This window comes from Platichthys flesus, chromosome 20 (assembly GCF_949316205.1).
Source record: "Platichthys flesus chromosome 20, fPlaFle2.1, whole genome shotgun sequence".
Taxonomy (NCBI): Eukaryota; Metazoa; Chordata; class Actinopteri; order Pleuronectiformes; family Pleuronectidae; genus Platichthys; species Platichthys flesus.
In genome coordinates this window covers 10,886,207-10,909,220 of record NC_084964.1, presented here as the reverse complement: position 1 = coordinate 10,909,220, position 23,014 = coordinate 10,886,207, and the positions used below count along the sequence as shown (strand labels likewise).

Below are 23,014 nucleotides of genomic sequence, written 5' to 3'. Positions count from 1 at the left end.
GGGTGTGTATAGGCATTTTTTATGAAAAAGACCTCTGGCGCCCTCTTGTTTCCACAGTTGGGGAAACTTCAGGCCATGGACCCCTTACAAGAGAGAATATATTATGGGGACACCCCTTTGTCCCAAGGCTATTTCTTTTTTAAACTTCTACTTAAGTATGTCAGTGCATTATGTCTAATACTATTGCTACTTCCACTGCTACTGTAATAACATGGTGCTACTATCATTACAACCATAAGTATTACTGTTATTATTTTCAATGTATCAACCAGTCTGACAGAGCTTAAATGTGACATTTACACAACTGATCCTTTCCCTTCCTGTTCTTTCTTCTTTCTCTCCCCCACGTTTCTCCGCTCACCCCAACTTCTTCCTATTAATAGGATGTTTTTTCTCTCCAGTCCCTTAAGTGTGTTACAGAGATATGAAGATCACTATATAACATAAAAGGTCGAACAGTGGAATATAATGTTAAAAACGTTTTATTGTAGGAACTTTACAGTACGCTGTAATGGAAAAAACATTTTTTTTCCAATATAACGTGCAGAGTAGAAATTGGCTAAAAGTTATCAAAATAGCTGCAAAATATTTTACAGAAATATAATTGTTGACATATAGAGGATATTTACAAATAATACATCAAGTGAAATTAAAAAAAGATTGATTGTGACAAAATGCCTGTAAACCACACACTTAGACCTGGGGATAAATATAAGACAAAACAAAGCATAACATATACATTTGATTTTTTGAAGAAGGCCATAGTTCATTGAGATCAGTCTGCAAACCAGTCCTTTAACCCTTTGATGTGGATAAGAAGAGCTGCATTACACAATAGAACATGTTCATGTTTTCAGACTGTGCAGAGTCATGGTTACCTGTAGTAGAAGCACTGGAGGAATGTGTGTATGAATGGGTTAATGTGACTTGTTATGCTTTGAGTGGACTGGAAAAGTGCTACATAAATACAGCCCATTGACCGTGTAGCTTCTCTACATGGGACTGAATCTTGTGTGGGGTGACATGTCCATTATCTCTTAATTAAATCTAAATCAAATGACCAGGGACATGTAACAGCTCTACAGTTAGAACCTGCAGTTTGGATTTCTTCCCTTGTTCCTGAGCCACAACTTACGTTTGTACTTTGATACGTATGAAAAAATGACCTGCTGAACATTAAACGTTTGTGTCAAAGCCGACTCTACATACACACTTAAAGAAAGACATGACATATGATAATATATAAGCTTCTACTAAGACAAATTCAGGTCCTCTTCCACTTCATCATCCTCCTTCACAGTGTGGTCATCACTGTCTATGGGAACTCCCATCACTTTCTGCAGCGCCTCTAAACTGGCCTGGCTAATGTAGTACCTCACGTTCTGAGACGGCAGCCGCTTCTGGAGCTCCTCCAGTTTACGATACGCCTGGAGGGGAAGGATGGAAGAAGACAGAGAGATGAGTGATGAAGGACCAACTAGGGTTTAGAGTCATACTTCACTTTAACATGTGTTAAAGTGTAGTTTCACTATGACAAAGTATTAGGGCCATTAGAGACAGAATTAGGAGATTCTGACAATAAAGTAATTCAGAAGAAAGTCATAATTTATATTAACCAAAGACAACCTTGTAGAGGATCAATACCAAACATTTATACCTCAATAAAGAGGCAATTTCCTCCAAGTCTGTGTTATTCTTACTTTAGACGAGACAAAGTGTCTGGTACCATCTTTTCAAAGTCTTGATACTTATAATATTTTGATGCTGATGTGACCAAAACGTTCTACATTTTGCGATTAGTGATTCACATTCTAAAGTATAACTGAAGAAGATAAAATGACAGTTACCACTTCTAAGTTGCCTTGCTGACAGTGATGTTCCACCAGAAAACCAAACGCATCACCGATCCTGACCGCAGGGTCCAACTCTGGCTCCTCCAGCAGCGCTTCACACAACCGCACTGCCTCCTCAGCATTCTCCGGATACAACCTGCAGACAAAGGACAGAATCAAACTTCAGGTCATGACAACGCCAATCAGACAGAAGAAAGAGGAACTCATTAAGATAGGAAAGAGAAGAAGGATGAGCTGGATTCTTACCTGCGTGCATGGACAAATTTCTTGATTAGCGAGACCTTGTGCTGCAGGTCGGCTACTCTCGCTTCCTGCTGTTCACCTGAAGAGTCCTTTGCTTTCAACAGACACTTGGCAGCTTCAGTCAAAGCATCCAGAGCCTTCTCATAGTTCTGGTAATCATCAATCTCCACCTTCACAAAAGTAACAAGATTATATTGTTATTTCTTCATTCAGTATCAAACTTCTTGTAAATACAGTAACATTTATCAGGTTCTCAGAAGTGTAACTTGAACATTACAACAATTCTGACACCATGAGCCACAACAATGTTTTTATATATATAAAAGCTATTTTGACTGGGTTGTTCTCTGTTGTGTGTTTCAACTACTGTAATATAAATTATATATCACTAAATGTATCATTTGTACAATCAGATCTACGTTTTCTGGATGTCTCAAATTTAAGACCACGTCCATAAAAGTAACAGACTCATCCTGTGTTCTTTGTGTATTCGTCATACCTGAGCACAGGCTTCATAGAAGCCAGCGAGCAGGTCCGGTGCTCTGCCTTTAGTGTAGAAACCGATGATGGTCTTCAAGATCTCTGGATCGTTCCTCCAGTCCAGAGACTGGAGGTAGTTGGCGGCCATGATGAAAATCTCCTTCTGACGACAAACGTTGGCAAAGAAGACTATTTTCTCGGTGTCGCCCGACTTCAGGAGTGCCCTCATTGCCTGTTTCGGAATAAATATAATAAAACATTTCCAAAGATTCTTACTGTCATAATTCAACTCACATGTGGGTTTGTTTGCTGCTTTATTGCAGATGTTTATGATGCAACATGACATCAGAATGACAGACGAGCTGGAGTCATCCCTCACACTCTCCTGACACCTCGGAGATGTTCTGAGCTTGCACAGAACATGTGGCAGTATCTCAGATTTACCTTGGGCTTGTTGCCGGCCTGTGTGTATTTCTTGGTAGCCAGGTGGTAATTGCCCTGTCGCATGCAGCAGTCTGCTATCTTCTCCAGCACCTCCTTACGGGATTCTTCAGATAGATCTTTTGAATCGGTTACGGTCATTCTCTCTGCCAGGTCCTCTGTGATGGTCAAGTTCTGGGTCACACACAGCTCCAGGGCTTGAGGGTACTAGGTATACAAACATAAACACAGATACACATATATAAGCACATATGAACAGATACTTCCTTGTTTAGGTTAAACTGTGACACACACAGGTACCTTCTTGGCTGCTACCAGTAGCTCCACAGCCTTCTCATACTGGGAGTGTGTGATGAAGAAGTCAGAGCATCGCGCCAGGAGAGCCGGGTCTGAGTTCTCATTCAGATCCTCAGCGATCAGCTGTAGTGCAGAGAACTGTTGGGTGGCAAAGGCCAACTCCAGAGCTTTGGAGACATAACCAGCCTGCAGTGGGAGAAATGAACAAAACACATACTTTGTGTAAAAATTTTATCCATCAACAATCTTACATCTTAATCATACTGTGCAATACTTCCCCCTTGTGGCATAATCTCACATGCATACCTTGTGGTAGAGTGTGACGGCTCGGTCCATGTGGCTGCCTTTCTCCTCGTAGTAACACGCAGCCTCCATCATGTCCTCTGGGTTACTGAGCAGAGCCAGGTTCATCAGCTGGTCGTCCAGACCATTCTCCTGTTAAATGATAATAACCACAATAAACTTTATTTGTGTGGCTCTGTGAATGGAAGCTTTATATAATATTAAGACCTCTGTGGCCCTCAGTGGAGGCTACTGGAGGGAGTGTGGTAGTGGAGCTTGTCAATGTGGGGGGGGGGAGGGGGGTGTGGGTGAACACTCGAGCTGCAGAGTTCTGGATGAACGCTTTTTGTAATAGTTCATTGAGGACAAATAAGATTCCTGTCTATTTTTACTCATCAATATTGTTCAGCCTAGATATGTGGTGCAATACTGCCCCCTTGTGGCACGATTAAGAGCACATCAATCCAATCACATTTAATAAAGTCAACAAGTGAGTGTAACACAGTAAATTGCATGATCAATAAACAGCTGTGTTGATTCACAGACACATGCTTCTAGTACACAGTGGAGTTCCGTACCTTACAAAGTCGTATGGCGTTGTTGTAGGCCTGGGCTCGTGTGTAGAAGTGGACGGCCTGTTTGATATCATCATGACCCTCGTAGTGTCTGGCCAGGTGGTACGATGCTGCCCTGTCACCTGTGTCATTGGCTATCGCAGACGCCTGGGAGGGAGAGAGATCAGAGAGAAACTCGTACCTTCTGATAAAACTCTTTTCCTGTAATCAAACTGTAACATCATGATTCTACTTTTATCTATTGGTTTATGTATAATTACATTGATATATAATGTAAATACAGTATGACAGTATTCATCTGTCTTGTTTTTCCCTTTGTTATTCTTTTGAATGAATTGTATTTTAGTTCATTTGTAATATTGTATCTGCACCCGGAGTCTGAAGAAAAATCATTACCACTGCAATTCCTCTTTGGGGATGGATGGATGTATAAGTGATTGAATATATAAATAAACAAAGTGTGTAAGTAAAGTAAGTATCCAACCATCATTACAGAAAAACACAGATATGCTGTCATTTCAAAAACATTCCATATTTTTATATACTTCAATAAACTAAGTGGCTACAAATGTGAGTCACCTTCTGGATGTTCCCCATGTAGCAGTGGACTCGAACCAGGGAGAGGTAATCCTGAGCGCATTCATAAAAATGCAGCGCTGAGTCCATGTCTGACTGGCTCTCCAGGTACTGGGCCCACCACTTGTAGATGTTCCTGCATTGATAGGATAATGTTTAAATGGAACATTGTGCCTGTATGTACAGATGTATGAGATGTTTGAGGTGAACTGTATGAGACTTACTTGTCTTTCATTTTGTTAACGTAAATCTCAAGAGATGACGTGTCATCCTGAAGCATTCTGGGCACTTCAGCCCTGTGTGTGTCTGAGTTCTCATAACTGCAACAGAAACGCTGACGATCACAATTTGTTTTTCAGTGTTTTCACAGATTGTCACAGATATCTGTTATATCTTTAACATAAAACCACAATAGATTATTTCTTACTATACAAGGGCCAGAGTCTTGTTGCCCATGGACTCCAGGTATTTGGCATAATTATAGTAAGTTGTGCGCAGATGGATGCGATCACTGCTTTCAGCGGTGTCCAAAGCCTGCTGCCATTGGCCAGAGGCCTGGTAGAAATTGTTCAGAAGGTCGTAGCGTTGACAACCACTTGTACAACTTCTCTGCATCTTCCTGTTGGAAGAGAGGAAAAGATGATGGAAAGATGAATGTTTTGGTGCGGAAAGCCCCGAGCTCTGTGGTGAAAGGCTGAGACCTAAAAGAGGACATATTATTGTAAGATGTGGTGTCATGTTGGCAAAATGATTTATGAGGAACAGAAAAAATATGGAGATTGAATATATTGACTAGAATGAATAAATGGCTTAATCTTTTAATTTTATTTCTCTTATTACTTTTCGCGGAAAAGATGTCATGTACAGCCGAAGGTTTACTTTCTCCCAAAAGGGGAGTAAAAATGCAGCACAATCAAATCCAGACTGTGAGTCAGCCATATCCCGTCAATCATTTACACTGTAATACTTGAATGTCTCACCAGCATGCCGAGCTGAATGGCCAACATCGCCACTTGGGCCTCTGGTTCGGGCTCGGCCTCCGCCTCCTTCAGTGCTTTTGCTGCCCTGGCATTTCCCATATTCCCAAGACACACACGTGCCACATCCAGGCGGCAGGTTTTCACACACATCCGGGCCATGTTTTCCCATACCGCTTTACTACAGAGAGAAGAGAAACGGCTTGTTTGGAAGGGTGATGTGTTACTCATTGTACTGGTATTTTATTATTCACGAGTGAAAGCAGTTGTACACATGTGCTATGTATAGTATATCTCAGAAGATTTCTTATTTGAAAAGAACAGTTTACATTTCAGACCTAACCCTTAGTTGGCCTGTGAAAATGGTGAAAACAAACACAAATATGTCAAAACCCTCATGTCTAACCGACTAGACCTATAGTACTGTGGTATTATTTTAAAGTTAAATCCACCACTATCCTCTGCACACAAACACTGGCAAAACCTTAATGGTGCAAGAATAAGTGCAGGACTTTAACTCAAAACAAGAGCTGTGCTATTCTGTCTCTTTCCTTTAGTCTTTTGTCCTGCTGACGCAAATCAGTCCCCCTACCCCCCGTTTTTTTTGCTTCATTTCCAAATTTAAGATTCCACAGCCATCTGGTCTCTATTTGTGGCCCCTCCCACCTCCTTGCTTAGGCCGATACAGATGTGGGCTGTTTATTAAAGTTAGGCAACAGGAAATACCCCAAATCTTTAGGGGCCCTGCTCTAAGTGGGGCCACGAAGGCCAAGTGAAGAAAAAGAAAGCAAGACCACTAGCGTCTGCCAAACTCTTGCTGTATATGGTCAGAAAAAAAAATCAAACATGAGAGTGCTACACTATAAAACAACTGAGAAATAATAAGCCTGCTGCTGACCGAGCGGCAAGATCTAGAGAGCCAGAAAAGGAAAGACAAGAGAAGGAACAGGGCTACATTTGGCCTCTCTTCCCATCCTCTTTTCCTATCAGGAAACACATCCTGTTGCTGCCCGACTGCGGTGGCCAATATGTTTGTTGCACACGAGAGAGAGAACTTTAGTGAACGCCCCTGGGCTCCAGACAAAAGAATACACAACAGTGACGTCTAACAGGAGTTTTTTTTGTAAATTCTCTCACACAAACACACTGACACACACACACCCACACATTTTAAAGTGATCCTGAAGGAGGGGGCTGTCTGTTTAAAGCATGCTGCATGTGTGAACTGATGTCCCGGACTATGACGAACAGCAACTCCCCCACGATTTGACTCTGACCTCAAGCATTTGCAGAGAAACAGTGCGTGAGAGAGAAAGGGGGGAAGAGAGAAAGAAGCAGAGGGAGGTGGATTACAGTACTTCTTGTTCGAGTCAGGCAGCAGGGGCTCTTCTTGTTCAGAGACAGTCTTGGTAACCTTAAACAAAACCATTAACGAGTCAGCTCAGAGCGTCGTGTCTTGAGAATCACGGCTTTCTTGGCATCAATACTCTTCTGAAAGCAATGTCAAGTGATTGAAAGGGGGCAAAAAACGATCTAATGCTTGCACAGAGAATCTAGAGCTGTATACAGAAATCAGTGCATTCAGCAGAGCACCGAAGAAAGGGAGAGAAGATAAAGTACCAAGGGAACAACGGTGAGAACCCAGAGTCAAGCTGCAGCCAGCCAGAGCCAGTGGAATGGACCAAGGTGCAAGTTGGATTAATCCCCGCTCACCCGCAGTGCTGTCCGAGGAGGAGGGCTGAGGATCTGCTGCAACGACGACAAACCTCTGAATGAGGATGAATGGAGATGTTCTTTAGCTAAATCTAAAGAGAACACTCTGGTTGAATACACCTCTGAGCTGCAACAACACACGCCAGAGCGGGTGGTGGTGGTGGCGGAGGAGGTGGAGGAGAGGAGCCAGGGGGCCCAGAGCACTGCTGGTGCTACTGCCCCAGAGGAGAGGCACGGGAGCAGGCAGGACACCGAGGAGGAACAGGGTCCGGAGGGGGGACTCGAGGGAGGAGGCGAGGTGGCGGGTGTTCGGCGTCGCATGGCCGTGCAGAGGCTGGTGGCGGCGGCAGTGGCGGTGGCCCTGCTGTCCCTGGTCCTGAATAATGTCGCAGCCTTCACCCCCAGCTGGGTCCTCCAAGACCTGGAGGATGGACGCAAGCGGAGCGTGGGACTGTGGAGAATGTGTCCCACCGGTGGGGAGAGGGCCCGTGAAGACCTCCAGGCTGGGAAAAGGGGGCAAGGGGCTCAGAGACAGTGTGAAAGCCTTGGATGGGGCTCTGAGTATGCAGGCTATCAAGAGTCCCGCAGCACCGTCAAATGTAAGTTTTTACTAAAATTTAAACCTAAAGTTTAACAATAACAAGGTTATTTATGTCTCCTTTCCAAAGACAATGAATATTTGCCAACTGCAAAGTGCCTGGTGTCCTGTTTTTAGTTATTTGTGTTACTTGATAATAACAATGATCAAAGTATCTGCCAAAACCAATACACTGAAGTCACAAGTGGGAATACCAAGAATTTAGAGTTCATCTTTGCCAGCAGGGTTCGAGTCTAAACATAGTGTCAAGGACATTTAAAGCAGAGCGAGTGTTTACAAAGCTTCATTGAGACATCTCATTCAAGAACAAAAGTGGGAAATGCTTAACGGTCACTCACCCACTGTACTGGGCACAATTGGCAGCACTGACTGGCAGAGAAACGCCTCACCATTCATAATAAAAAAGTAATCATGACTATGTCACCTTGAACAAACTGTGAAACTAAAACAATCGGAATTCTGTGTGTGAATTTCGTGAGTTTCTGTCTATCTATGTATCTAGTTATTCCTATAAATGTGGACTATATAGTTTTATGTTGACAACAACAGTCACGTAACGGGAAACGTGACACTCATGTGAAACTCTCCTTCTTGTCACCCAAGTGCAGTTTGACATGATGCGAGCATGTAACCTGATGGCGACGTTGGCCCTGACTGCCGGTCAGCTGATCTTCCTCCTCGGCCTGAAGGAGCTGCCTTTCATCACGCAGGAGTCACAGTGGTGGGAGGAAGCCATCGCTGCCCTCTTCCAGTTAGCCAGTGAGTACCAGTGTTCCCAATGCTTGTTTGTTTAAGTTGTTTTTGCACCAAGGAAGGATCTTTCTGAGGAAAACGCATGCAAGTATCCTTGCAGCTTCTTTTTCATGCATCATTCTGACAGGGAGAGAAAGGTAGATGTTGCACAGCAAATTGCACATGGGCTCTGGTGGGATGCCAAATGGGGGGGGGGGGGGGGGGCTAAAATACCAACTAACTCTCATATTATAAAGATCAGCAAAAGAGTGCGCATTTTGCAAAAACTCAATGCAAAAAGTCTCAGATAAAAGAATATGTACCAAAGCTAGATATCATTTAAAAATATAAATCAATGGAATAATTTAGACAAATACAAACATGCATTCATATTATTAATATTTGCTTCATAACTTTATTAGATTCTGAGTAGTTTTGAGTTTGGTGAAGAAAGACTATAAAATTATGGTAAAAAACAATGAACTATTAAAGCAGCCAAACTGTGGGGGGATAAGAGGAAACCTGAAAGCTGAAAGAGTGGTTTCCTTGTGGGACATGACTTACTGCAGTCATGGTAACAAAACCTCTCCTCCACACCCAGCACACGCACGCACACACACATCCATCCCACTGTGCCACTTTAAAGAGTTGGCTTGCAGGGCCTGTCCCAGTGCCCCTTCTGAGGAAGTGTGTTGCGCCGTGTGCAGTGGTCGCTCGGCCGCTCGCTATCATTGTGGCAGCGCAGAATGAAGGGGGTCTTTTCTGGGTCTAAATTTAGTCCCAGTCCAGAATCCATGGGCCAGAGCTGCAGCGAGCCAGGGAGCGACTGTCAGGCGCCAGGATATCCCTGCTCAGGACGAGGAAATGTCTGTGACTACCTGTTATGCAAAACCCCCAAGCTGAAGAAGGAAAAAGAAGGGGGGGGGGGGTGGAGGACGGGAAAGACAGTTTTGACATGGACTGTGTGTTTGTGTCTGCAGTGGCAGGAGGGATTATGCATGTGCATTTTTGTGTATGTCGGTGTGTGTTGTGATTGTGTGTTTGTAGTTTGTTTTAGTGGAGAAATGTCCTGTGGCTTGACAGCAGGGTGGGAATTGCCTCTGTCCAGATCAACTGGCTTGGCTCTTATGTCTGTTTTTTATAAAATGTCCAATAGCAGCAGCAGGGATGAGGGCTTTTATCTAATGATATTTTAATAAAAACTATAGGAGCCTTACTGAGAGGTTGGTGCTTTGAGCTTAATTATATGCACACGGAGACAATGCTAACATATTTAGGCTTAGGAATGGTTACCATCTTAGTTTAGCATTTGCAAATCAGCAGTCAAAACAGAGTGTAGTGAGGATGATCGAATTCTTTGTTTTTGCAAGTGGTCGGTCATAAATTAGAGCGAAGGAAAAATTTGTTTCAGTACTTGGACATAAACCAAAAAAAAACTATTTCAGAATTTAAACAGCTGATCAGATTGAGAAAATTATCATTAAACTGATCTGTATCAAACATTTGTTTTAGCTGCTGCCTCGCTTCTTTTAATAATCAAATAATTACAAGAAAAACTTAAACAAATCATATTCAAGTAAAAGGGCCTAATTTCCTAGGTACTGTTAGGTGTACTGCTCTTGACCATTCAGTAATCCATTCCTACATTAGACCTCCCCACTGAGTCAGTGAATGAGCCTCAGCCCTGAATGAATGAGGATATTTTTACCCATCACCCTCTTTCTCAGGAATGTTTTCATTTTCAGACGTGCCAAAATGCTCAGCTATTGCGAGCAGAGTGGAGTGTGGAATAACAATATTCAGTTCCTTTCAGTAATATCTGAGCAGCGTTGGCAGGTCCAGACTGGAAGCAAAATAATGGCCCATTTCACTGCTGGAGACATCTCAGGAATGTGTTTTGTGAATGGACACAACTCTGTTATGTCAAAAAGTCACAACGGCAGGCCAAATGGCTCTGACACTGTAAATCTAAATCTTTTATTTCAAGAAACTGCAAATGTGGGGCTCAATTCTGATCCATTAAATCTGGCTCAGACTTTTCCTCAAGTCTGGCAATAGAGATCCTCCTGTAATAAGACAGCAATACCGATTTGAGGCAGTGCAATTTATTCTAATCAATTTTGTGCCCTTTGAGAATAAACCAAGACATTCCTATCTTGAAAGAAAACACAGCAGCTAAATGAATTTCCAAGACCTGGCCTTAGATCAAATTTGCTTAGATTTCTCTGTGACAGATCGTGTCAAATGTCCAGCAACCTCGAAGGTTAGGGTGTGGAGAGGAGGGAAGGAAGGAAGGATGGAAAGAGGAAGAGGGGGAAGGAAGTTTGAGAGATAAGTCCATGCCAGAAAAGAGGTTCACACAGCCCAGCCTGCTTGGAACCCGAACAGGAGATTATTCATTTTCTTGGATAAGGATCCAGACAGGTTAAACATCAACGAAGCAAGCAAACAGTTGCATTCTTACGGGTAAACACGGCGGTAGACACGCAATGATACACAGATACAATTGTTCACATCCTCACTTTAAACAATAACGGCCATCTTAGTGTAGAGGTAGACCGACCGACCCTGTTGCCAACCCCACCTCCTGGTGCCACTGAATGCTTCAGGAAACAGACTGATTCATATCCTAAAACACTAACATCCCTATTTCCAGTGATTATTTTTGGTCCCTGTATTTATACCTTTCTGGATTAGGCAAGATTTCAGACATGTATTGTTGAACTCTTGAATGGCTCCAAACTACACTTGAATAAGGTAAATGAGGACTGAGGGATACTTGAATAGTTTAGATCTATGTGGCCTTTCATCCACACCTCTAATAACCTGAGGAAAAAATGAACTGAAAGCTATGCCTTATTTATAGCTTGCAAACAGTTCCTCATCGCGTGTGTTAAACTTCTGTGAATCAAAGAAATCAGGAGTTCTCAAAGGCTCTTCCTAGCGTATATTTATGCACTGATATTTTTTTGCTATCAACTTTGATCCTGAGATCTTAGAAGTTCTTCCTAAGAGGAAACACATTTTCAAATTCAAAGGCCCCTCGCAGAGCTCCTGCTGACCTGCCAAACACATGGAGACAGGGATGGAGATCTAAATGTCCACCATCATGAGGCTCACAGATTGTTTTTTTGTCTTAATAACTGCTATGGGCTGTCATGAAATGTTGTACCATTTTTGACACCCTAAGGATCAATTACATTAATGTTGCCTTTTGTCAAGTTAAAACCACCAAGTCAATGTTTTAATTTGGTGACAAATCCAGTTTATGAAAAAATATTGGACAAAAATAAAGACACACTCTTTGTGTTAAAAGCTAATTAACCAATGTTAGCATGTTAGCACACAGTTCACGTAGTAAGTATTACCTTTTTATAATGAGCACAATCAATGTGATTGTTAGAAGAGCAGATATGAGCCTTTCACAGATACAAATACTAGTGAACCATGATGCTACCATAACAGGAACATTTGAAATAGCTAAATGTTAATCCATCTCTTTACAATGGGTTGCTAACTGAGAATGGCAGTTCCTTTTCACTGACTGAGGCCTTGTCTCTCTGTGCTCCTGTGCAGGTTTCGTGCTGGTGATTGGACTTGTGACCTTCTACAGGATCGGACCCTACACCCACTTGTCCTACTCCTGCTACTTGGACATAGCCGCTTGCCTGCTTGCCACGATGGCTGCGGCCATGCTTATCTGGAACATTTTGCACCGCCGCGATGACTGCCTCGCCCCTCGAGTTATAATCATCAGTCGCTCACTGGCGTCACCTTTCCATCCACGTTTAGACAATGACTACGTGGAGTCGCCTTGCTGAGTCACCTGAGCTCACAAGCCAAGACTGGACTCAACATTAAATGTTTTACTTTACAACTGGTGCCTTTTCACGTTCCTGTGGACTCACATGTATCTGCAATTGTAAAGATACCTTTAAAACTCATCCCGACATAAACAAAGACCCCAAGATTATTTTGCTGCACAAAATCTGCAGATTGAAGATTGAAAATGAATATAGAAAGTATCTCTAAACTTCCAAACGTAGTCAAATATTGATGTTTCATTTATTCATGCTCGGTGGGCTAACTGGTGGTTCAACAAACAATTTGGACTGGCACTGTCTTATGCAGCATCTTGCTTGTGAAAAGATCAAGCTGGAACTTGACCTATTTTGCTATATGTGCACTTCTTAAATGGCCGACATAATTATAAATTGGATATTATGAAAGAAGTTGAAAATACCAGAATACCTCATATTTGTCCTTATAAAGGTTTTATAGTTTTAATACATATTGATGCTAATAACAGATGTTGCAAGGAAGTAAATCTAACAAAATAAAAGCAGAAGAGGCAAACCTTTTGATTGGGCGGGAAAAAAAATGCTTATTATTGTAGGTGAATTGATTTAGAAGCAGGATTGATTAAACTGACGACAACAGATGTTTTAGCGATGAATTGCATTTTGAAACACTTGCGTTAATTATTCATGATGCTTTACATATGAAACTGCTCGCTTGTGGTACATACTGTATACTTAAATTAATATTATATAGTTGTGTAAAGAATTGTGCTATCATTAGTAGTGATATTATTGTGAACATATCATACTTCTGCAAAGAACTCCAGGCTGTCTGTGGGTCTTCATCGTTGCCAAACATAAAGGCACATTAAAGTAATAATATATCATATAAATTCAATAAATTTATTGGTAAATATCCAAATGGAGTGATTGTTGCCGTAACTGATTTGGTGTCAAATACTACAGCTGAAAATGACAATGACAATATAGATCCTAACGAATTAAAAAAAAATTTCAAATACCGTATTTTATCAAAGCTACATTTTTCAATGAACCTTCATGCTTAACCTTGATTTTTTTAGAGCTAGTTGGATTTATGTTTTTACCCATATATTTGTTTTTCATCAGGACTATGTAAAAATCTACTGAACTGATTTCCACAAAACTTGGTGGAAGGATGGGCCAAGAACAAACTAATTAAATGTTGGCACGAATCTGAGGACACTTTCTTTAACATTATGTTTTTTTATTTTCACAAATCTACCAGGGAATAATTCATGAGAACTATTAAGGGGGCAGATATCTAGTTTCTTCGAAGAATGAAGAACTCAAACTGCTCCAAAAAGTGAACAACATACTTCCCAAAGACAAATGGCTTCAACTGAGAGCATGAGGTTTATATGAACCAAAGCCAAATATGATGACTACAACATCATACATCAATCTCTGCTTCACCCCGAACACTTCCTCTTGTGTTTTTGTTCCTGATGAAAGAGCGAGAGTTTTGCTTTCAACCACCAAATGTAAAAAGACAGTTAGAGAGGGCCTGTAGTCATAGGGGCAGATAATCGTGTCACCTAAAGTCAAGGACAACATGAATGAGAGGAAACGGCGTGGTCTGGACTGAATAAAGACATTCCAGCCTGTATCTGACTTTGGGAGGTTTAAAGCACTTTCACGCTGAGAATATCTGGTTTTGATAAAGCGAAGTAAAGCATTTTTTTATCTACTTCATCCACAACATCCAGGCAAGAGGATGAATAGAGCAGCATTGATGCACACAAATCAGTCTCTAAAGCCTCTTGTAAAGGCTTCGCAACACTCGCCATTCCATTAATTTTAAATAAAAGGTAGACAGGTTTGTATCGGGTTCGATTCGGGCAGAAGGTTTGACCTGTGAAGAACTCTACCTGCACGCCTGCTGTTTGGGTGAACTGACCCTTTAAGGTGCAAGGAAGAAAAGGGTGCATTGTCTCCCAAATGATCTTAAATACATGTAATAGACAAGTAGTAAATGCTCTAGGCGGCAGGATCGCCAGCTAGTCTCTGACCTAAGTATGAGAACCTTTGTCGATTTAAAAATCTGTCCCATAGAGAGAAGTCCCAGCAGATACAGGTTACCGCTGCAGGAAACCCATATTCCTGTGGGTGGAGATATACGAGAATCAAACACAATACTGATCCTTTTTTTGGGAAATGTAGCAGCAAGTAAAAATAACCATCAAGGAGGAACTTAGTAAAGCTGTCATCAGGTCTATTAAACTCTTAGGAATATCCGGCCAGTGGTGGATGCAGTTTCCCATTTGCGTAATTGTACGTGCACAAGCAACACAGCAGCCTAATTCAGGGTGAGTGATCTGAATCACGTATTTAGCTAAAGATGATATCACACCTTTGATTAAATCACATATGCTGTACGTTTCTCTATGTCACACACACACAGAAATGGACATGCACATCCTTTTGGTGACCTGTCTCAAAGGTCACAAGAATAGAGAGGGCACTCCTTTCGGGACATATTGGCAGAGGGACTTCGTATGAGTGTGTGTGTGTGAGTCAGTGTGTTTAGAAAAGTACATCCCCTCAGCACACACAGAAACAGTCACATATATACACATTGAGGAGTTCCTTCCCTCAGCACAGACACAAAAAAAGACCTTAATCATGTCCTGGGCTTTACATAATGGAGCAGACTCAGATAAACTAGCAGATCCAGGATATTTTTTTCCTGCTTTCTGTACCATGTTGAGGTATGGAGCTAACCATGGTGGACATATGCACGATCCTGAGAGACTTTGCAGTTTAAACGCGTCTAACTGCTTAGATATGAGAGCACAACAAAATATATCAAAAGCTGAGTCCCAGGATCACCTCTCAGATTTCAAGAAAATGTTTAAATAAAAAGATACAGAACTACAGTGGTGGTCTGAGCAAGCAATAAAAGGTGCTGGATAAAATGGGAGGTGAAGCGGCTACAATGCCCAATTCTCAACATAAGTCAAGACCTAATTTTTACACCCCTCCCACTGTAAAGCACTGAAAAGCATTCTGTGAAGTATCAGGGATCCAGTAACAGCGCTTTCCTCCGTTGGCACTGAACTAAAACCCCTGTGGAAAGGACTGTTGAGGAATGTGATGACACGGATCAAATCGGAGGGTGTGTCCACTGTGTGTATGCCATCCTGCATGTCCTCTCTATTTGCAGATCCACACTGAGTTAACATACACATTTTGCCCTACCTCTTGATGAGCTTGATTGACTTGAAGGCTTCGTCCATGTCGCCAATGGTCAGGTAGAAGCTGAAGTTGAGCATGGCGTCGCGGGTGGCCTTCTCACAGGTCTCCAAACCCACAAATTCCCTGAGAGCTCGCCTAGACACCATATGGGGGAGCTGGACTGGCGCCCCTTTGGATGGCTGGGTCTGATGTGGTGGTGCTGATGTTGTGTCTGAAACCTCTGTTGACCCTGGATCCATCTCACCAGGCTTTAGAGAATTGGACATAACAGGATTCAGGGCCAGTAATAAATGAAGATGTTATGAAGAGGGATCACAACAATAAAACAAATCTTTGGGAATAGGTGGGACACAGAGCCGAACAAACATTAACACAACATCATCTTTTCATAAAGACAAGCTTTAGGAGGTGTACAAAGATTATTGAGCTCTAAATATTTCAGGGAGGCTCTTGTGCTGCTGGTTTTGAGGAGCCAGAATTTCCCTGCTTCTGCTCAGCCACAAGGCAAACACGATCACAGTTGTTGGAAGTTGGGAGTCACGTATATTCAAGCTTTCTGAACGGACTATAGGGGACAGATACTTACTTCTGGTCGAAAGACACCAGCCCTCCAAAATAAAAGCTGGGGTGTGTTTGATCAAACACACAGAGTTTCACATAAGAACAAATATGAGGGCAAACCACAGTTAAGAAAAATCCTTCTGTGTAAGAGACCCTACCGAAGAGTTCTCCATGCTCACCTTGCAGCTGAAATAATAGTAGGGCACATCCAGAGCGAGAAGAGCCTGCAGGCCTGCAGGTTTGGGATAGCAGTCCTGTAGGAGGAGCCCGTGCTCCTGTGTACAGAAGAGCGTCACAACTGACACGTCCGCCTAAACGGAGGGAAGACAATGCACAGGTGTTAGATAAGCATTTACATTCTGACTGCTTGTCTAACATAAAGGAATGAAGAAGCAATATATATTCCTCCTGGTTCTCACTTTTCCTCATAAGGGTTGTATAGTAGCATGAGTGAGTCCCAGGAGAAGTCAAAGCTACCAGCAGTTTTAGTACCATGCTTTGCTCACGGAGCTGTACAGGATTTTCTCAGGGTATTTACCATATCGACGGGACTAGCTGATGAGGACTCGGTGCTGATCGGCACCGTCTCACAAACAAAAAGACGAGGCTCACTCTCATCCCAGAAGTGGGAGACAGGGCAACGACCGCTGAGCTCCGTCCCCTGAAACTGCTGCCTGAGAACACAGACAGAAAGCTCTGCATGGGAAGAAGACAAATACCAACAATAACACCAGACAAACGCAGCTTCAGTTACCTTTCACTGTCTTCACAATGGGATATACCACTGGACGGTCTCCCAACGAAGAAGTCAAAGTGTGTCACAGTGTCCATTTCCACATCATAAAAGTACACTTTGTGATCAGGTCGCCCATTAACCTGAGAGGAAAGAGTGACAATCATAGTCAAATTATACTGATGAAAGATTTCATAACCCACATTAAGAGAGTGTGAGTCTCTCACCTGAGAGATGAGGATGCTGACTTGGCTGCCGTTGGCATTACACTTGACCGACCTCAGGGCTCCTAAACCGACAATCTGGTCAGCCAGGTTCTTAGCACCGCACTGAGCTTTGGCATCTCTACAAAAAACATACACCGACACTTGCATTGTTGGACAACAAAGTACTTTGCAATGAAAATGTTTTAATAATCAGACATATATAACATACAGAAGCTAATTGATGATTGATCTGTCTCATCTAAAGAAACCAACATCCACATTATCATCATACCTTCTGGAGAGGTCAAAGACTCGGATGTGTGCCGTGTCTGTGCCAACCACCAGGTAAAACTGGCATACACTGAGCAGCACAGGGTTGCCCTCTGCCTTGGAGAAGGTCAACAGTTGCTTCACAGTGCCCTGGAGAAAAGAGAGGAGCCAAATTCATACCACTATGTTTATATTCTTTTAAAATCAATTCTAATTTGGACGATAGATATTGATAGTGTCACAGAGGCCTTTTCAACATTCACACTCAAAGATGTGTCACGTCTACCAAGTTCCATGTTTAACATACAGACCTGTGGAGTGCGGATCTGTACCCTGTTCGGTTCCACAGTGTACAGGTTCTCGCCATGTACAGCTACCGCATGGGAGTCACAAGGAAACGCTCCTGGAAAATGGGAAGGAGAGGAGGTGGAGAAAGAGGAGAAAGGGAAAGGAAGAGGGGTGAGATAGCGGACAGTTTCTGAAGTCATGGTTTGCAGGGTGAGTTTCTGGCCAGTGATGTACCTGTATTGCGTAGAGCTGTCCCCGAAAGCTCATACACAGTAACTTGCTTTCCATTCCATACTGTCACTGACTCCTGTTGGTGTAACACACATGCAGTTAAAATGAGGATTAGATTGAATCTTATTCGTTTCTGTGAGCAAACTCTCATAGAGGTCAAATCTGCATTTCCCCCCCTGTGATCACCTTGGTCACACACACTCCCTTGATGTGTGTGTCAGACTGCAGAGCAAGCTGTGCTCCTGTGCTGAACTGAGTGATGCTGAGCTGGGTTGGGGTAAGTTGCACTGCTGCCACCTGCTGGCCGAAGTGGGCTGACATCACATGCTCGCAGAGGATGAGCACCGTGTTTGAGTTGTTGGCAGCCAGTAGATTCAGGCTGGAGCCCCACTGAAATGAAGGAACAGGATTATAAACATTTACATATCCTCTCATGATATAGGAGTCTGCTGTGTAAATGCTGGTTTAGGCAGTACCTGTATTTGAGTGACATTTCCCTCTATTTCAGTGGGTGTCTGGAGCTTCCACTGGGCGTTGGTGTCCCCTTTGCTACTGCCTGGCTGTGCCACCATCCTCCACATTGCTATGCGCCCATGGCTAGTGCCACCTGCCAGGATTTCTGTGGAGGCCGCAAAGTAACACAAAAGCAATGAGGCTTTTTGAGTGTTGAGGTTTCCAAGTCGATGAGGTATCTGTCTACTCAATATTTGATAACGTGGTAGTAAAACTGGAAAAAACAGGTATGAGAGGAACAAGCATTTTGCTCTATAGGAGAAATTTACCTTTTGCTGCACAGTATGAAACACAGTTGATCATCTCTCCTCTCTCAAACCCCAGAGTTTCGTCCAGTGACAAGGAAAAGTTGTCATCTCGCTCCAGGTCCCACAGCCTACGGAAACACAGTGGCAGAAAAACTATTAAAGTTACGAATTTGTGTGTAAGTGTGTTCAAAAGTTGTGTGTATACTGACCTGATGACCTGTTCCCCCGACACTGTGATGAGGAGGCTGTTTTCTGTCCAGACGATGTCGAAATTCTGACCAGTCTTGCTGCTCAACTTGACCTGTCATGAGAAAAAAAAATCTAAAACCGAATTGTGTATAGGAACCTTAAATATAGATAGAAAGAAGAATTAATAGAAAAAAATTCAACATTGCATTAATGTCAAATGTTATTGATGAATTTCTGTTTAAACAGTATGATATAAATCTAGAGGGGATAAATCAAGCATTTATTAGCCCCCAATGTCCAAAATCTTCAGTTTTTCCAGATTCTAGTTTTTCGACAGTATATATTACCTCTCATTAGTAAGTAAATCATACCTTCATGTATTCCTGGGCTCCACCCTCAGGTCCCAGAGTGTATTGTGACAGCATCAGGGTCTCTGTGATCACAGCGAGGGCCTCTCTCTTGTTGAGGTAGAACAGTTTCTTGATTGCCCCCTCCACACTGAGCAGTGTGCTTGTCTTACACTGTTCATCCACACTGTGAACTTTACCTACAGACAAGAGGCTGAAGGGGTCAACTTAAAAGAATAACATATCTGTCGCATGAATGGAGATTCTTACAAATTCACAGTGACCTTTCACATGTTTCTGATAATTATTTCTTCTAAAAATACAGACAAACAAATGAAAATCTTTTTGTTGGACTGAAAAACTTATGCGAGAATGATATCCAACGAAAAATATGCGTGAAATTTTGGGTCACACACAGCGATTGGTTCAGGAACTACACAATGAGACTTTAAGATGGTGGCAATAAACACTTACCATCTGCAGTGCTGACGTAGAACGCAAGACCCTCCTGCGGACCCATCTTGAGAGGCGCTCCCTTCCAGCTGAACATGTCCAGAGCTCTCTCATCTCCACCCACTGATGCTCGTGCTAGCATTGCCACATCACTGTAAGAACAATCAGGTCCTACCATCAGCAACACAATGTCATCCCAATGTTTTCAACATGGGCTTAGTATTAAGAACCTAATGACTTACTCCCCAGGTGCAGCAGGTTTGAAGATGCAGCACGTTAAAGGTTTGCTGTATTCATGCTTTACTAGATGGTTTCCTTGAAGTCTTCCTCTGGCATCGACCTTCCAGACCGCGAGAGCTCCAGTCTGGCAATCAATAATTACACTATAGTCATTCATTACCACATAAATGAGAAGTAGATGAAAGCTACCTGTCTAATCTAATTCATTCCTCGATTACCCTGGAAATGCTTTTGCCACAATGATGATGAGAAAATGCATTTTTAATGTGTGTATTAATTAGACCCACCAGCATGTCCACATGCTAAACATCTATCAGTATTAATATATGACACAGATAAGTGTTCCACAGTGTTTGTTTGTGCAGTCATTGCAACACACTCACCTGATCCCCTGTCACCAAGCGGCTGCCAGAGCTGCTCCACTCCAGCAGTGTGATGCCGGCTGTGTGTGTGTTGGGGAGGACGGTCTGATCTCCAGATGGGTGTGTCAGCAGCATAACCTCTCCATTCTCCCAGCCCAGTGCCAGCACTGGCTTTGTGGGATGCCAGCGCAGCACTGTGGGGTGGTGAGGACGTACTACGTGGCAGCTCTCCACATACTCTCCCTGCGTATTGACAGCGGGGATTTTAAGTAGGGTTAGTGTTAGTACATCTGGAAACAGGTAACTGGACGTGCTTGTTATTCTTCTTCCCCTCTCATCAAAGAGGCTATGGGCACAGAAAAGAACAAAAATATAGGATATCAGCATAGTAGGCGTTCCCACAGTGAAACAAACGTGACCACACGCGTCCCAGACGTCCTACGAATGTGGTCTGAGTGATCGGACCTCAGGACGCATTAAGGTGCATTTGGGTACGTTCAGACTGTACTTAGGTCTGTCCTCTTGTGATCAGGGCACATCATAGCGGATATTAAACAGGTCTGAACCCACATTGAAACCTCCACCAGCTGCTGAGTCGCTGGGATCCCCTGAGTCAAGGCATGAATGGCTGCGGGGTTAGGGTGAGGGTAGACCGCCCCTGCAATGTTGTTTGTCATTTGGGTCACATGAGTTGGGGTGTGGGTGGGTAATGAGCTTTCTGAGGAAAGAACTGAACAAGCCTCTTGGATGAGAGGTGAGAACGTCCTCAACAAACACAAGCAGGTCCAGTTGCCTCGGACACATACACATCCCCTGAAGATACCATGACCTGGACGACTGAGAATCTTCAGATACAATTGACAATAACACCACACAGAAACAATCTCCTTTTGTCAACGCCCAGTGTTATACCTGCTGCAGATAGAGGTCAACGTTCCCCTCATTTGTGGGGCTGCTGGAGGCCACAGCCAGTACAGGAAGAGCCGAGTGCCAGGTCAGATGAGAGGGCACAGCGCTGCCTTCAGGGGCCTCGATCCGGTGATCGAAATACACCGCCATGTCCCCAGAGCTCCTCTCTTAAGAAGAAAAAAGGAATAAAGAGACATCAGCTGTATTGAACCTCCAAAGTGACACATAGTTATTCATCAGGACAGGGTTGGATTTCTGGTTAATGGCCGTGTAGCAGCTATTTAATGAGGCTACAGCCTGGCTAACCAGGGCTCTACTTGCCAGGTAATCAACAACTAGTTAACTCAGTGACTCACAATCCATCAGGTCCACACATGTAACGCTCGTGGACGTAGCTGCCGTTAGTTTACTTTATAGGCACAGCTACCCACTGACGACGGTAACGAAGCTGTGCATCACCAAAGTGACAAGCGTTTTAAACGCTGTGATTGTCATTATCTGACACATGGTTAGCTACAGCGGCTAGCGTTAGCTGAGCAGCCTAAGCTAGCCAAAGTTAGCATCCCTCACTGGGCTCCAACAGCCGCTGAATGAGGTGAAGTGTCATGTCAGACGCTCTGAAGACTCACGTCGCTGTCGCTTCTCCTCAGTTCGACGTCCAGTCACTTTCCTGAGCTCGAAGCGGCTTCAGACAACGACAGGAACTTCCAGTGTTCCCAGTGTTCCCAGTGTTTCTGTGTCTCTGTGGAGCGTCTCTGCCAGTTGCCCCTGACAACCTCTGAAGGCTGGAGAGGGGGAGGAGCCACGGAAAACGACGAACACAACCCGAGTCGGTATCGAAGGTAATAACGTTAGATTAGAACTCATCACATCAGAAATGGCCTAATGGGACAAGTTCTATATAAAATCTGTATCCGCTACTAATACCCCTTCCTCTGAGTGTTAAAGATAAAAAATAAATATGTTTCAAGACAGTATCAATTTCAGAGTTTACATTGAAACTACCTTGAAAAAAAATAATTTAGGTTTAAACATATTTTTCACAGTACTCACCTTCAATATATATATATATATATAAATCCGTATAAATCTATGCTGCTATTGATACAGATTTCACAGAAAATATTTCTAAATATTTTATTGTTCCCATCAACTAGCACAAGGAGTAATTAATCACTACTCATTAATCAAATCAAACCTCCGGCCTCCTGAACTTTTACTTTGAAGGTGAGCTGTCTCTCTGTCCCCCCTCTGGATGTCCTCGTTCAAGTTTAGCTTCTCAGGTAGACTTCAACTTCATGCACAGACCAGGTGAGGCCACACTACTGCACGAATCTACAACAACAAATCCCTGGGTCTTTGCTGCTGAATTTCCATAGACTGCTGCTGCGTGTTTCCATGTGATGTCCTGAGGCTGCCCCCTGCTGGCTGCTGGGTTCCTCTGCTGCTCTTGCTTGGTTTGTGCAGCTTGTAATTAAAGTTGTCCATAAAAGAAAATATGTGCACAACAAAAATAAACCAATATATACAATGTAAATAAAACACAATATAAAAACCCTATAGACTAAGTAGCAGGGGAAAATTAGCTTTTAATGTTGTAATCATAAGCTACTGATTGTATTGTCTTTAAACAATGCATCATATTTTATATTGTATGTGA

The 23,014-nt window shown here is 43.0% G+C and overlaps 2 protein-coding genes across 2 annotated transcripts; one reads left to right on the top strand and one right to left on the bottom strand.

Annotated features, from left to right (window-relative positions):
* Positions 1 to 447: 447 nt before the first annotated feature.
* On the bottom strand, positions 448 to 22,119 carry ift140 (intraflagellar transport 140 homolog (Chlamydomonas)). Its single transcript, XM_062378932.1, is given in 31 exon segments — positions 448 to 1,427; positions 1,848 to 1,989; positions 2,100 to 2,266; positions 2,596 to 2,808; positions 3,021 to 3,224; positions 3,318 to 3,500; positions 3,621 to 3,749; positions 4,175 to 4,318; positions 4,751 to 4,883; positions 4,972 to 5,067; positions 5,175 to 5,341; positions 5,343 to 5,366; positions 5,728 to 5,905; positions 15,808 to 16,052; positions 16,545 to 16,676; positions 16,904 to 17,039; positions 17,120 to 17,241; positions 17,326 to 17,443; positions 17,597 to 17,724; positions 17,886 to 17,977; positions 18,097 to 18,169; positions 18,280 to 18,483; positions 18,570 to 18,712; positions 18,876 to 18,982; positions 19,064 to 19,155; positions 19,415 to 19,590; positions 19,865 to 19,995; positions 20,086 to 20,207; positions 20,467 to 20,688; positions 21,358 to 21,521; positions 21,984 to 22,119. Coding segments are annotated over 30 exon segments (4,344 nt in total). The 5' UTR covers positions 21,505 to 21,521; positions 21,984 to 22,119; the 3' UTR covers positions 448 to 1,253.
* On the top strand, positions 6,916 to 13,801 carry tmem204 (transmembrane protein 204). The gene is made up of 3 exons (XM_062378520.1): positions 6,916 to 8,036; positions 8,639 to 8,794; positions 12,344 to 13,801. Exons 1-3 carry the CDS (start codon positions 7,757 to 7,759, stop codon positions 12,586 to 12,588), a joined length of 681 nt encoding a protein of 226 aa, XP_062234504.1. The 5' UTR covers positions 6,916 to 7,756; the 3' UTR covers positions 12,589 to 13,801.
* Positions 22,120 to 23,014: the final 895 nt, after the last annotated feature.

Bases quoted from the DNA above. Each gene is read 5' to 3' on its own strand.
- tmem204 (XM_062378520.1), top strand. From the start codon at position 7,757: ATGGCCGTGCAGAGGCTGGTGGCGGCGGCAGTGGCGGTGGCCCTGCTG. The intron at 8,037-8,638 runs GTAAGTTTTTAC...TTGTCACCCAAG, and splicing joins GTCCCGCAGCACCGTCAAAT to TGCAGTTTGACATGATGCGA. The intron at 8,795-12,343 runs GTGAGTACCAGT...GCTCCTGTGCAG, and splicing joins TGCCCTCTTCCAGTTAGCCA to GTTTCGTGCTGGTGATTGGA.